This window comes from Plectrocnemia conspersa, unplaced genomic scaffold (assembly GCF_051122295.1).
Source record: "Plectrocnemia conspersa isolate PC_06_02 unplaced genomic scaffold, ASM5112229v1 ptg000011l, whole genome shotgun sequence".
In the NCBI taxonomy this organism is placed as follows: Eukaryota; Metazoa; Arthropoda; class Insecta; order Trichoptera; family Polycentropodidae; genus Plectrocnemia; species Plectrocnemia conspersa.
The window spans coordinates 10,573,279-10,589,456 of record NW_028277175.1 but is presented as its reverse complement, the minus strand read 5'-3'; the positions used below and the strand labels follow the sequence as shown (position 1 = coordinate 10,589,456).

The window sequence follows — 16,178 nt, the reverse complement described above, 5'->3', positions numbered from 1 at the left end:
CATAATATATTAATAAAAATATGCAATAACATACTCAAGTTAGGTGAACTTGTAGCTCTACGAAGCTCTCCGTCCGAATGCGGTTCTGGTCCGTTATTTTCAATCGAAGCTAAAGATTCCAAACTTGAGCTGGAATCTAGACTGAGACTTCTCGGAGCTTCTTGGGTATCGAACAACGCTAATAAGGCTTGCAATACAAATTGTATGTTTCTCTTATTGGCTTGCTTTCCAGTTCTAAGCGTGACTTCATCTTGACCGACTTCCATCAGATCGCAACCCAACGAAGCGAGTAATTCGTGGCAACCTTCAACTCGCCACAATCTGACGCTCAACGATATTTCAATACTCTCCGTCTCGATATTCTTCAATGAAAATTGCGATATGATTGATCTGATCACGCCGATTATATCATCAGCTACATCCACGTTCGATATTAATTTTGATAATGCATGTAAAGTTGTAGATGTTAATCCTGAGAATAAAAAACATATATTAGATTCTATACACATGATTATTAATACGACATAATTTATAATTACCTAATAATGCTTGTAGACTAGCGGAACATTGTGTTAATCTATCTTCCGGATCGCTCTGCGGGAAAAACACGCTAGATGGTATTCCGTTGGCCGCCGGTTCAAATCTAAATCCCACACTCATCAATAGTTCTTTCCATCCGGTAACGTGACCGACCTTATTTTCAATACTCTTTTGAGTCGTGTACATAGCGTTTTTCTGACCGCGTACTATGCGTTGAAGAGATTTTTCTACTAAATGCAACGAAACCCTCAGAGCATCTCTGCATTTATCGGGTGTTTTCAGCAAATCGCACAAGGCCTGTCCCATCATGGCCACTTTATTGCTCAATCTAATATTGGCACCTAGCAAAACGAATCCGGCCCAGTTAGCGGGATGTGCAAAGTGTTTTGTGTGCTGTACTGTTTGCATTGCATCTCCCAGAGCCCTAAAAATTATGCATATGTCAATAAATCTGATCATATTTAGCATGAATAATATATTACATACCTAGCCGCTCTACTGCCTTGTAAGAGAGCTGAATAAAAAGCTCTTAGTAATATTTTTGCTGCAGTATCAGGCACTGGCCATAATGCTAACAATACACAATGTGCTCCGGCTGCAAGCATAGCCCGACACAAATTAATCAAACCGGGACAATTTGCACCTTCTCTATTATTGGCAGCCTCAGATGTGTTTCCACCATTTGAACAAGATATGACGACCTGTGGGCAAAAGTAAGAATTATATACATTAATACTATTGATCTAACTAATAATATAAAGTGGCTTATGAGTCACTTTACCATTACAAAAAAAATTTTGCAGTTACATTCGGGTTTTATTATTAAATTTCTCCAATAAAGTATTGTTTTATATATATCGTTATGATAGACAATGATAAATTGTAAGTGTATATCATGAATTCGGCTATATATAATAATGCTAATACTGTAATTATTACAATTATTTCTATATGTACAATTATCAGTCAATCATAATCCATAATAAAAATTATAAACAAAATATTTTGGAAAAATGATAAATTGCAATATCAAACAAGTTATTGATTATTTAAATGGTGAAGCGATTCATAAACCTCCCGGATAAGCAAATATAAATATATACCAATCTAGCAGAGAGTTTCAGATTCAAAATATCTCCAGCAGTCAATAAGAATTCAGATAATGGCGGAAGTTCCATATTACTGGTCGATAGTTCGCTTCCTGCAAATTAAAAATTACACATTTATACATATTCATATTATTTATTAAATGAATTGCTTAAAAAATTAAATAAATACCAATTGTATAGAGTTTACCTTCTTCTTCACCTTCGCCTGGCATTGAGTCAGAATGACCGCTACCAGTACTTGTGTTCAAGAATCTCTTATTGCTCTGAGATTGAGAGTCCAACATTTCGCCCGGACTCAAAACTATAGCGGAGAACTTCCAAGACACGTGTGTCGATAAATGTATACATTCTGCTTCAGATATTTGCGATAAGACTTGCTCTTTAGATGCCTATTAACATTAAAAATATTATTGAATAATTATGTTAACTAATATTATAATAAGTTACTATAAATATTACTTGTATATCGGTCAAAGTGTGAGCATGCAGCATGTCTCCGACCATCAAAGCCTCCTTTTGCATCGCCGAACTATGCTGCCAACCCCATGTTTCAGAGATTCTTATCGGAAGATGCGGATTGCCTACCACCAAGCAACGCATTCCATTTTCTAGAAATAAAAAATGATTTTATTATAATAAAATAAAATAAAAACTTCTATTACGGAATCATACCTTGATGTGAATCGCCATTGTTTTTAATCTTAGGCAGTTTATGGCCTTTCAATGACGATAAACTAGGAACGGTGATCAGCGAAAACCTTTCACATAAGTATTCAGTGATTTCAATGTTATGAACAGGCGTTGCGTTTGGAGGATTGTTTCCAGAATTGGCATTCGAAGCGTTGTTAGCAGCATTTAAGACATATCCCGGTCCTGGACGCAACACCGGGAACGGTACTAGATAAAGATCTCCTTCGAGCACCAATACGAGATCTCGTTTTCCGCCGAAATTTTTAAACTGATTTCCGTTAGACGAAGTTAGAGAATTTGGCATAACGTCTTCGAATGGAGCGAGCAACATTTGATACAATGCATGCATACAAGATGGACCTTGCCACATAGATATTTTTCTGGATCTGGTTGAACTTTGAAGACTTGCACTTGATCTAAAATTGTATATTATAGTAATTTATAAATAATTAAATGTAATTGCTATTAAATTTAATACAAACCTAGTAGATCCTTGCAAGCTAGCCACAGATCCACCGACAGATCCGACGCTAAATAAGGAGCTCAAAGAATAATTAGATGAGTTCAATAAATGGTTTCTATTAACCATTCTTAAAAATCCTGCTCTATCAGTCGGCATATCGTCGTTCCCTTGTCTCTCCCATGTCACGCCAGCAGTAGAAGCATTCTCAGATATTGTACCCGTAACTCCAGATGGTCCGTTGTTGGTTTTCTGCAATTCTGTTTGTAAACTTTCCTTCCATGATGTCAAATAATGTTCTAAAACTGAACCTAAAATATAAATTAGGTAATTAATACAAAAGAGTATGGTATTATAAATTTAAACACAATAGAAACATACTTGATGGTTGAAGTTCATCGGTGTTTATATTGGGTGTTCCATTATTATCTCGCTCTTCGCTAACAGGCACTTGATGGAATCTTACAATACCTAAAAATATTTTGCATATTTTCAATATTATCGATATTAATGAGTATGGTGCTAGTTGCAGTATGCTTATTTTACTATGGCAACAAATTAAATGGTCAGAATTTAAATCAACTTTGAGTCAGAATAAAAAACAAATCTCGGTCAGAATTTTAATAACAGCCTGGTCATAATTATATTATTCTGGGTCATAATAAATGGTAAATGGTTAAAATAAAAATAGCATACGGTCAGAATAAAAGCATAGGACGATCATAATTGAAATAATGAATGGTCATAATTATATTATTCACAGTCAGAACAAATATATGAATTTATAAATATGAATGAGCAATTAATTATTTCTTTTAAAAATATCTTATAAAATATCTTGCTCGCACCAAAACTGTTGGACAAGCTAGGTGTGTGCGAGGGGTAGCGAGCGAGTGTTGGTAAGAACATTGAATACCCCATGAATAACTCTCAACGAATCTGCAAGGAATCTATTTAATTGTATGTAGGACGCGAAGGTATTCAGTACGACGAACGAAGCGGGAATAACGACAGAGCGGCGACGAAGAACACGCTTGGCTTGCTGTGTTGACATCTGACAATATTGCTAATTGCCTTGATAATCATCATGTATTATTATACTGATTATTTCTCAACATTAAACTGACCTTGAGGTTAAAATATAAATTATATCATATAAATACTGGCTATTCTTTATAAATACTGACCAATGAACTATAATAAATACTGACCAAAAAAAATGATTCAGACCATCTGTCAAATTTTTTTTACCATTTAATATAAATTCTGACCAGTCCAATTTAAATTCTAACCATTTAATATAAATTCCGACCAATTAACATAAATTCTGACCATCTAATATTTATTCTGGCTGCTTATATTCTGACCTTTTAGTATAAATTCTGACTACAACAGTATTAAAATTCTGACCCGGAAAATACGAGCCTTTTACTATATTATCAAGCTATTAATAATAGCGCAATACATTTTTATACAGTATGTAAAGAAATGCTGACTCATCACAAAACGCATAATTTAAACGAGCACGATAAACCAGTCCTGAAAGACCCAGGTTCGAATCCCATTTTAAATTTGTATTGTAACTGGTAGATGAATATCGTGAATGTAAATAGTTTAAATAAAATCGAGCATAGTGACATCTATTGATTGTAAAATTTAATAATTAGTAAAATTGATTTCAGTCTGGTGTTTCTCTACTTACTAAGTGTTTGTTAATTGTGTTTACATTGTTGTATGTTATGTTGCAAAAGATGTACAATAAATAAATGTATACAATACTATCTTAAAAAGTATTTTGTATTGAGTAGATACTTGTTTTTATCTTGTAAAAAATATCCGTGTTCATAAGTACCTTTCATTGGAACAATGAGCCATGCGTATAAGAATCCTGCAGCTAAACTATAGTATAAAATGGATGCCTTTTGTCGATTTACAACTTCTAAAATTTGCTCGAAAGTCTTAGGACTCCAAGCGTCCAATAAATGGTCACGTTTAGAACGTGGAATAGGAGACGTTGCTCTGAAACACAATTTGAATTAGAATTAAGATTGAATTATAACGATACATTGTAATATTAAAAACATACCTATTCAATTCAACGATATTATTTTGAGTTAAAGCCGTAGAGGACGAAGCTGTTTGCTTTTCTAGCATTAAATCTGATAAAGATCTGCTTCTTGCGTTTTCGGCAACGACGAGAGCCTCCTGTTGTCTTCCAAGACCTGAATTACATCATGTATTGAGTCACATTAAATAATATCAATTATAGAATCAGGTATAATTACTCACTGACTAAAACCGTTTGCAAAGCTCTTGAAGTAGCAGCTTGTAATGTTGCTATACGCACACTTCTAGGTCCGCCAGATCTTGTACGACCTCTTAATGCGACTAATAAAGCACTCGCTGCGACCAATTGTTGCCTAGCGCCTTCAGCTTGACCGCAAGCGTAAAGAGTCACACCGAGACGATGTCGAATCCTAGCCTCGTCTTCTCGTCGACCGAGCGAATCTGCAATAGCGACTCCTTGGCGCAAATAAGCTAAAGCTCTATGAGGAGCCCCTCTGGCGTGGTGCACGCGACCCAAAGCAGCAAGTGCCAACGCTCGAGCTAACCGATCTCCCGCAGCGGCCAATTGTTGCTCTTGACACCGCACAGCCTCTTCTAAATTGCCTAAAGCTTCATGTACAGTTCCCAAATTTCCATAAGCACGACCCTATAGATAAAAGAGAATCATCAATATAACTATTGTATTATTTATCTATAAAGACAACATACTTGTAATTGTGTTATTCCTAATTGATTAGCATATTCCAAGTCCATTTGATGATATTGCAAAGAAGTGGAATAATCGCCCATTTGTTGATAAACAACTCCCAATGATGAGACAGCGTCTGATTCCATCACTCGATCATTCAGTTCTCTAAATAGTTGTGCAGTATATTAAAATATGTTAAACTAATGATATAATTATTAATATTATACCTTGCAATGTTTCTTTGGTGCTCAAGACACGATACAGCTTGCTCTAAATTTCCTAGACTACCGTGAATATTCCCTAGTTCTCCGTAAGCTTGAGCCTTAGCATCTAAGCTGCCTAATTCGTGTGAAACGACAAGTCGTTTTTCTAAACACACTAAAGCTTGTTGCAAATTGCCTAATGACTTATGACTAAGACCTAGTCCTCGATACGCCCTTTCTTGTTCTCTGACGTTTTTCGTAGATAAAGCTAAAGCCAAATGTTGTTCGTGGCATTTGACTGCTTCTTCAGGATCACCGAGTGCATCATAACAATCACCGAGTGAACCGAAAGCTCTCGCTTTATCTAACGGCGTTGTGGGAGTGGTGAGACGCTCCAAAGTAGCCAATTGCTGTAATTTTAATTTATGTAATTCATAATCTTATTAAAAACTAATATTTTGATTTTAAATATACCTGTTCTAGATATCCAATCGCATCTTCGTAATGTCCCATATTTAATCTAGCAATACCTAGATTACCGAAAGCTTGAGCTTCAACAGCGCAATCTTGCAGTTCTTGCGCTCTTTCTAATTGCTCCTAAAATATAGATAATGTAAAATATATATTGATAATGTATTTAAATATAAACATACCTGATAACATTTAACTGCATGTGTATAATTAGCGAGAGCCATATGAACAGTCCCGAGATGACCGTGAGCTCTCGCTTCTCCGGCCAAATCGGCTAGTTCTTGTCTTAATGTTAATTCTTGTGTGTGATAACCTAAAGCTTTGTCTAATTTTCTTAACAATCTATGCCCTAAGCCTAAGGCTCCACACGCTGATGCTTCCAGGATACGATCACCTGCCTAAAATAAATGTATATTTAGTCAAAAAATACTTTATATCTATGTACGTTTAGTCTGAATAAAACATACCTGTCGTGCAAAAGTGAGTTGCCTTTGATACATATTAATCGCTTCTTCTACGTCTCCCATTTTTACTAAAACATCTCCTATATTACCCAAAGCTCTGACTTTTCCCGGCAGATGCTGCGTCATGTGAGCGATGGCGAGGAAATATTTTTGGCATTCCAACGCTGGCTCCATTTGACCTAAAGCTAAGTGCGCCAAGCCTAAATTACAATACGCCCGTCCCATGTTCATCTTGTCTTGTAACTCTTTGGCGAGGGATAAATCTTGATCGTAGTACCTAACAGCTTCTCTATAATTCCCTATACAATAATGAGCGTAACCTAAAAAATGGCATGCCTTAGCTTCGGCCGTCACATCTCCCAACTCCTGCGAAAGCATTAAATACTGTTCGTAAAACGGAACGGCTTGAGCAAACTCTTGACGCGACGAGAGACAGTTTCCTAAATTCAATAGCGCGCAAGCTTCTCCAGCCGTATCTTTCAACTCTCTTGCAATACCTAAATTATAAATAGCACATCAATCAATATTCATAAAATTATTTATTTAAAATGTACACATACCTAAATGAGCTCTGTAATGCAAAAGAGCCATGTCGTGAGCTCCGAGAGCTTGATAAGCAACTGCCAAATTTCCGTGCGTAGACGCCTCAGAATTTCTATCGTGCACTTCCTTAGATATAGTCAGTTCTTGCTTATGATACTTGATAGCTTGTTCGTAAAATCCGGCAGCTGAATACGCATTGCCAATGTTACCGTAAGCTCTTCCCATTCCAGCTCTATCTTGTAAAGCTCTAGCCATTGACAAGTGAGCTTGATGAAGCTTTAAAGCAGCGTCGTGTTCTCCGAGCAATTGATACACTATACCCAGATTTGAACACGCTCTTCCTTCACCAACTTTATCTCTAGCTGCTAACGCCATATCCAACTGTCGCTCGTGCCATTTTTTCGCTTGAGCGTAATCTCCAGCACATCTAAATATCGTAAATATATTAACATTATATTTAAAAAATATAATTAATTAGTATTTACCTAGCTGCATGTCCTAAACCAGCATATGCCCTAGCTTCAACTGCTCTATCGCCTAAATTTTGTGCTATCCTCAATACTTTCTCATGATATGCAATCGCTTGAGTAAAATTTCTTCTATAATGATGCGAAGAACCAAGATTTGAATACGCACGAGCCTCTTCTACTTGATTTCCAAGACGTCTAGCTAATCTTAAATGCTGTGTGTGACAATCGACAGCAGAATCGAATTCACCCATTGCTAAATAAACGGCACCGACGTTCCCAATCTCTCTAGCTTCTTGCAATCTATCTCCCATCTGCTTCACGAGCTGAACACACTGCTTATGGCTAGCCAAAGCGTTTGGATAATCACCGATGGCTGTATAGACATGGCCTAGCGAAGTTAAAGCAGCCGCTGCAGCTTGAGTATCCTAAAAATTAATATAAGTACATATATATAATAAAATTGATTCTTATAAAAATATTATCAATCAATAACCAACCTTGCATTTCATAGCTAAGACTAATTGATAGCGGTGTGCGGTCAGAGCTTCTTTGAATGAACCTTGACTGAAATATGCAGCGCCTAAGTTTCCATGAGCGCGACACTCTCCAGCCGTATCTCCCAAGCTTTTGGCAACGGCGAGATCTTGCTGCATATATCCAATAGCTTTATCTAATTGACTAAGCGCCCAATGGGCTGAACTCAACGCGCTGAATACTGATCCCCTGAAACATCATATTATGCCATAGTGTAAATTTATTTTAAAATTTCTCAAGATTGTTAGTAATAATTGCAAGTGAGAGGTGAATTCTCAGGTTGAAATTTAACAAAAAAAGTTACACAACCTTTTTATTATTACTAATAATAATTTGATCGCAAAGTTCTCATGATCGTTTTGCATTATAAGATACGCTTTGTGTTTTGGGTAAAAAATCAACAGAAAACGAATTTTCCCAAGGCGTAATTTATGCACGAGGTAAACGAAAAAAATGTCAACCTTATATGCGAAACAATAAAACAATGGCCTCTCGGTTTTGCATATGGGATTGTAACGGAGTTGAGTCTTTTATTTGTCTTCCTTCGTATCCTCGCGCAAACTTGAAAGGCGTTAGAAGAGTATACATACACTGTTATAGAGCATACCTCAATTTTAAAGAACACGATCCGATTCCCAAAGCGGCTTCTAAAACTGTAACGGCTGCGTGATATTGTCCAGCTCCTAGCAGTTCTTGACCAACCACCTAAGAAGTATTACATTATATAATTTTTGTAGACTAGTAATATACTTTAAAAAAGTAGTATACTCACTGATATCAAAACGAAAGGACTCTGGTCTAACTTCATAGCTTGGAGCTGCATGAAGGTGGGGTGGAGAGCTGGACGCAGAGGTGACTTGAGAGATGCTTCTACGAGTGCTTCTAACAATTGCCGTGAGTTGGGATTTTGGGCTAGGCCAGAGCTGAAAGCGGCCAGAGCTTCGCCATATCTTCCTAGACATTGTAAAGCTACCCCTGAAAATAAATATTAAACATAAATAAACAGTATAGGATTTACTAAATAATAAAAAAGGAGTATAATATTTTTTTATAGTGAATTTGTACCAAAAGACGACCATATGAGAATTAAAAAAAATATTTCTTAGCAGTATAATATTTTTTAATTTAATTGCTCAAAGAATGTAGCAGTTATTTTTAAGAAATCAGGTGCTTCTCCTATAAAATAATTCCTTTTCTAAAGAATATAGGAAGTGCTCTAATGCTTCTAATTATACGATAGTCGTATTAATTTTAAAAAAAAAGCTGCAAAAGATATAATAACTACTTTTTCTCAAACATTTATGTTTTACTTCTTTAAAGCTGTCTATATGATCGTTTAGCGAAAAATTGTCTAAAATTTTTTTTTTAAATTACAATATTCTTACAAAAAAAATTAATTAAGTGGATTCTGTATATAAGACGGTAAAAAAAAGTTTTTATTTTCGACCACAACTATTTCTCTACGATTTTTTTAAGTGGAGCCATGATTTTTTTTTTATATAGCTAATTAAAAATATTTTTTACTTTTTTTATTTTATTTAAATTTCTGTTTTTAACATTATTTTACATTTTTCTTTAAGATTTAAAAAAAAATCTATTTTTTAATATCCGCCATTTTGAAACAAGATAGCAAATTACCTTTGGCTAACAAACTTTGCCGAGATATTAAGGCTATTCTTAAAACAATTATTATCTAGATATAATAAAAAATTACGGCAGTTGTCGTCGTGTCCGCAAAATAATGTGAAAATTTTTTTTTTTCAAATTACTTTTCTAAAACAGTTTTACCTCTTTCCTTTTATATCTACGATTTATCTAAGCTGATTTACAATAGCTGCCACTTGATGGATCAGAATGGCTAAAGAACTTAGCCGAGATATTTTCAATACATATTTTTAAAATAAGTTTCATGATCATATCATCAAAATTACGGCAGTTATCGTGTCTACAAAAATCTACATAAATGATAAAAAATCAAACAAAAAATGAAAACAACAAGTTTAAATTAAATTTATATTTTAAAAAGATTTTTAACCTCTTTATTTTTTTCTTCAACATTTTTTAGCCACCATTTTGAAACAAGATGGCGAATCAGGCTGGCTAACGAACTTACCTGAGGTATTTACAAGGATTTTGATCGAAAATATCGAATGTTTTTTCATAAAAAAAGACTTAAAGATGTCAGGTTAGTAATAATAAATTATAACATTTACTAAAATTTTACATTAAGCACTTGTATTTTTTATTTGTATCTTTCGTTGTAACACCGCTGAAACCTACAAGAAAGCTGTGAAACATCAGACTGTAATCAGTGACAAATTATAAACTATTATTACACCTTCACAATTTTTAAATAATTTATACTTAAGATTAGGAAAATCAATAAAAATCAAATTTGTTATGATCGATCGGTATTATAATTTTATAATAAATAATTCCGATCTTCCAGACATAATAGAAAGGATTCATGTCCAGGTCTTTCCTGCATTAGTCATCAACTTATATAAGTGATCTATCGTAACATAAGGAAATTCATAAAAAACCGTTTATACAAGAAACGTATTTTCTGTAAACGATTGTCTAATGTAAAATAAAAATAATCATATTCATGTAATAAGATACTGTAATAAGGATTGTTAATAAATAAAAACATTTTTAATATAATTCTAATTTTGGAAAATAAAGTTCTGATAAATAGTTTTAAATTAAATTCCAGGTTTAGTTTATCCATTGATTTCAAAGTGGTTCGTTTTGTTAACTTTTGATTTAGCAATAATTTTTTAGAACTATAAGGAAATTCTGCTTGTACGAATATATATGTACCATCCACAAGCGTCAATGTTGTAACACATATAGATACATTCAAGGTCAAAAACATACAGCGTGGTGCAAAAGATACGAAGTATAACTTATAAATTACAACTGAAAGATCATAATACAAGTTTTATTTTGAAAATCATTTTAATAATCTATTATAAGGATATAGTCATAATGTAATATAATGTGAGAACTCCTTAGCATTTAACAGTAAGGAACAGCCCCGAAAGAAGCGAATGCTCAACGAGTTAAAAAAAGTATCGTAGAAAATCATTTAACATTAATCAGAAAGCTTTCTGTAGATAACTCGTATCCAGGTATTTTTTAATGATATAAATAATTTTCCATTTAAACTATAATTAATGCAAACATTCTAGCTAAGAGATCTACAACAACGACTTAATTATGGTGTTCGTTTACAAGAATTTATTAATCGCCTCATAATGAGTGATGAAACTCATTTCCATCTGAATGGTTTTGGAAATATGCAGAACTGCAGAATATGGGCAACCGAGAACCTAAGAGAAATTTTCACTAGCTTAGATGTACATTCTGATGCGCAGTAACTTAAATAATGATCATAGGAACATTTCTTCGGAGACAGGAATGGAAATGCCGTTACTATTACTACCAAGCAACATGCTTCAATATTTGGCCGAATTTAATAGCTTCTGATTATTCCTATGAAGATATCAAAGTAAGAACTATTAAACAACCAAAGGAGAATATTCAAGCCGAGAATTGAGTACAGAAAATGCATTTGAAAAAGCATAAAGCTGAAAATGCGATGTAATATTTCACACATAATCACAAATAATCTTCCTGAATCAAATTTTATAATTTTGAAAAAAAAATTATGTACATATTTCCGTTTTAGATATACATACATAAATACACTTTGAAAAGCTCTTACCTTGTCTATAGTAAGCTTTGGGCCACGTAGGGCAAAGCTCCCTCGCTCTGATGGCATCCTGAAGAGCCGCAGCGAATTGCCCCTGTTTCAATCTAGCGGCGGACCTACAAAACACAAATATGTTATATTATTAAATAATTAATACAATTTTATAAATATTATTACCGATAAGATATGGTATAGATTTTTTTAAATAATAACATATGACCCTTTTTGCTGCTCATATGGAAAAATATAATAAATAATGGAAATTCGTATTTGTTGTCGACCGTTTAGGAATAAATGGTAAAAATAATAAGTAACTAAAATAAATAGTCCTCAACTTAAGTGAATAAATTCGCAATTTATAATAAAAAAAAAAAAAAATTTACTGCACTTTATTTTGTTGCGAATGTATTGACATAAAATAATATGTTGAGCCCCTAGCATGATAGCAGAACTTAAATATCAGTGACTTACATGTCAGAAAAAAATGCCAGACCGGAATCATAACTTAAAATTCTAAGCCAAATTGAATAGTATCTAAAGATGGGCTAAAACTTCTACTTAGGGACTGCAAAATCAAACCACTTCTAATTTACCATAATGAAAATCCAAGAGCCTTTAAGAATATTTCAAAAATATTGATACTTGTTATATGAAGAGCGTGGTTGACTAGATACATTTTCGAAGACTGATTTTGTCATCATTTGACGCAAGAGATATAAAAATATTGTATAGATAATAATCTACCACCAAATATTTTACTGTTAGTTGATAATGTACCAGATCATCGCCATGTGACTATACTTAAAACATAAAAATAATGTTCCTCCCTTTGAATACAATCTTCATTATTCAACCGATGGATCAAGGTGCAATACATATATTTAAAAAGTATTACCACAAACCATATTTAGGCAAGAAGTTGGGGCTATTAATGGACTGAGCGTAAAATCGTGAACGCTATTCTGGATTTATAAAATGTGCCGGGCGGCACTTGCTTGGGGGCGGCATATTTTATAAATTGTATATTAAATTTTTTGTAAAATTAATTAATTGTGAATTATTTTAACTTAATATTTGACAGATCATGGTAGAAATACATCATTATTATTATTATAAAAATTATACACGTGTATTTGTAATTTCTAGTTTCGTTTATTTAAGTATAAATTACAAATACTTAAATATATTTTTATTATAATACATAATTTGTAAGCGAATTCAATAATTAATAAATTTTTGTGTTTTTTTTATACTCTATAATAATATGTTAATTTTGTCATGTTTTATACTGTTTGATATATTTCATTTTATTGAATTATTTTAAATTATTTATAATGATAATTTGACAATTCGTTATTTTATTACATTTTTTATTGTATTATAAAACACCTTGTTATAAGAAAACAAATATTACATACAAAAATAAATAATATGCATATATAATAAATATAATAATATGTGAAGGGTATGTAGCGTAATTGGGAAGTGAGGCAAAAGAGGCCGTCTGTTCTGGATTTTTTAGGTTATAGATTTTTAGAAAAGTCAGATTTTCTTTTAAAAAACGTATGGGGGGGGGGGGGCGGAGGGCGGCAATTTTAAGGATTGCCCCAGGCAGCACATACCCTAGCAACGCCACTGAGAATGTGTCAAAAGCAGTGAAAGATGCTATCGCATGCTATACATTAATTTATAAAGGAAAGAAAAGAAAAACAAGCAAACACTGAACCAGTATAATAAGTAGTTTGTACTTAAATATATGTATTATATGATACATACTTTTTTTATAATTTGTACGTATGTATATAAAAAAATATTATTTTTTACGTTTTGTTTCCTCAAGTGTAAGTACATAGCACTTTTTCCATTTTTACTTTGAAACATATTTAGGTTTCTTTTAGTTATGCGATTTTTTGACTTACACGAAATATTTCGTCAAAGACTTATTACTGTATTATTCTATTAGTGTTTATTCAACTTCAGACATATCCTACATTTTATTTATTTTTTGTTTAACCTATATGGAAAATGAGGGACATAAATTGGTATATATGGAAAAATCTGTAACAGGATACTTAACTGCCTATGACATCGACATTAAAAATATTAGATGACAAACGTACGATTGCGCCAGGCATATGTTTGTTTATTCTAGACTGCAGGCTCGAATTAAACACCATAATGAACTAGCATATTAAATTCCTTGTGCAGCACATTCGCTGAATTTAATCAGCTTATGTGCTACAGAATGTTGCCAAGATGCAGCATCAATTTTCAATTTCCTGCAATAATTATATAATTACTTTTTTCATCGACAGCGCGTTGGTCTGTATTATCATTATGTTTAAAAAAACTTGAGGCGTGTAAAACTTCATTGGCAGCTGGGAAAATATTCTTACATATCTAAATACAAATCTTTTAATTCAAATGCTATAGAAATTGATTATATATTTTTGTGTAGTCATAATCCTAGCTCTATTTGCACCCAAATTAATAAAATCCTGGTCTGGATACAAATAATAATATTCACTGAACGACGACGACGACGTACTAGATCAGTGAAACGCTCACTCAGTTCGCAGAGGATTGTTTCTTATTGTTCAATATTTATGATACATACCTATTGCTGAAAAGAATGTGATTGGCCGGGTCCAGCGTGAGGGCGTCCGTGTAGAGGGCGACGGCGGTGGCGTAGTCTCCGGCCTGGCACGCCGCGTTCGATAGGCGCACCTTCTCGACGAAGAGCGCCCTCGAGGCGGCCGGCAGCTCCGAAGTCCCCTCTGGTTCCACCTGCTTAACGTGCAAAAAATATGTTATCAAAACTGAAATAATAATAATTTCTACAAGAAATAAAAAAGCCGAATGGCCGGCTTCATAAACCCAATTATCTGTAATCTTCAGTAAGACAATCGCGTATACGATAATGACGGTTGTTGATTATAAGGTGGAATTCGATACTGTTTATATTTAAAAAAATTCAATTTCAATAAAAAAATACATTTTTTTCAAGTTTCGAATCGATAATATAGCTCTTTCGAATGTTGTAAAACTTCCTTTTATATGTTTGAGCGATATTGCTTTAATTTAATACCCCATTATGATCAATTGAGTATTTAAAATTATTTATTAAATTAAATTAAGACTATCGTGACCTAACAGAGTACCCCAATGCGTCACGTGGATCAAAAACTAATACATCATATTATTTCAATTCACAGAAAAATATATATTACGAATCAAATTAAAAATAATACACAAAAAGTATTAAAATTAAATTATATGAACCGGACCAACTCCTCGTAGCTGAAATTGAACAGACCAATGTGCATTGTCGCCGCATTAAGGAGCTGGATGCCGACAGTTATAGGTGAGTCGGCTAGTGCATACGTCATGGCTTTAACGGACATCAATATAGGACGGAATCGTGATTTTCTACGGTGTTCCGCAACCCAAAACTGGAATTCCTCAATAATAGTTTGATTGTCGACAGCACGATACAATAGTTTGAATAAATGCTTAGCCACATACAACTTTCTGTGAGAGATCAACGCTCTTAAAAGAGAGGCGTAGGGGTACAAGAACATATAATAATCAAATATCCTCTTTTAAATATATCTCAATAACCCACTTCACTCGTAATATTGTTATGAAAATACGCTGGATAATCAAGCGTTTTAACCAGGGCTGTGGAGTCGGAGTCGGAGTCGGAGTCGGAGTCGTGGAGTCGTGGTGTTTTGGCCGGAGCTGGAGTCGGAGTCAGAGTCGTGAAAAATGAGCAACTCCGAGCATTTTTTAAATTATGAAATTTATGAATTTTTAATTGCGTAATAATGAATGTGTATAGCGTATGAATATTAAACGTGTAGAAAAACACCAAAAATACCTTATAAAATTAAACTTTTTTGAGTCGGAGTCGGAGTCGGAGTGGAGTCGTGTTGTTGGTAAATATCGGAATCGGAGTCGGAGTCGGAGTCGTGTTTTTTTTTAACGACTCCACAGCCCTGGTTTTAACCACGATGGCACGATTTTATTGCTTTTGATCTGGATTGGAAATTCACTATATAGCAACACTGAGCAGCAAAGAAAACACGACTAATTATCAGATAAATATTATGAGTAGAATTTTTTAATAATTTTTATGCCAAATTAAAATATTTCGCTTAAAATGTGTCGCATCGGTGTCTAATTTTTATATTTATTTGTAGCATTATTTTATCGAGAAAT

At 33.6% G+C, this 16,178-nt stretch overlaps 1 protein-coding gene across 4 annotated transcripts in view; it reads right to left on the bottom strand.

Annotated features, from left to right (window-relative positions):
* The window catches only part of LOC148229466 (uncharacterized), a 50,652-nt gene that overhangs the window by 2,442 nt on the left and 32,032 nt on the right, over positions 1-16,178 (bottom strand). Inside the window, exons 3-26 of one of the 4 annotated variants that reach the window (XM_088197582.1) lie at positions 14,575-14,744; positions 11,970-12,073; positions 9,012-9,214; positions 8,847-8,944; positions 8,203-8,428; positions 7,721-8,130; positions 7,253-7,662; positions 6,696-7,189; positions 6,411-6,626; positions 6,232-6,354; positions 5,782-6,167; positions 5,575-5,719; positions 5,089-5,512; positions 4,886-5,021; positions 4,652-4,818; positions 3,181-3,270; positions 2,822-3,110; positions 2,322-2,755; positions 2,109-2,257; positions 1,819-2,038; positions 1,644-1,741; positions 1,027-1,241; positions 540-964; positions 35-472 (exon numbers count right to left, since the gene is read on the bottom strand). In XM_088197582.1, the coding sequence (XP_088053708.1) occupies positions 35-472; positions 540-964; positions 1,027-1,241; positions 1,644-1,741; positions 1,819-2,038; positions 2,109-2,257; positions 2,322-2,755; positions 2,822-3,110; positions 3,181-3,270; positions 4,652-4,818; positions 4,886-5,021; positions 5,089-5,512; positions 5,575-5,719; positions 5,782-6,167; positions 6,232-6,354; positions 6,411-6,626; positions 6,696-7,189; positions 7,253-7,662; positions 7,721-8,130; positions 8,203-8,428; positions 8,847-8,944; positions 9,012-9,214; positions 11,970-12,073; positions 14,575-14,744 (6,070 nt within the window). Of the gene's footprint in view, positions 1-34; positions 473-539; positions 965-1,026; positions 1,242-1,643; positions 1,742-1,818; positions 2,039-2,108; positions 2,258-2,321; positions 2,756-2,821; positions 3,111-3,180; positions 3,271-4,651; positions 4,819-4,885; positions 5,022-5,088; positions 5,513-5,574; positions 5,720-5,781; positions 6,168-6,231; positions 6,355-6,410; positions 6,627-6,695; positions 7,190-7,252; positions 7,663-7,720; positions 8,131-8,202; positions 8,429-8,846; positions 8,945-9,011; positions 9,215-11,969; positions 12,074-14,574; positions 14,748-16,178 lie in introns of all 4 variants that reach the window. The other 3 variants (XM_088197584.1, XM_088197581.1, XM_088197583.1) reach the window with 3 other exon arrangements.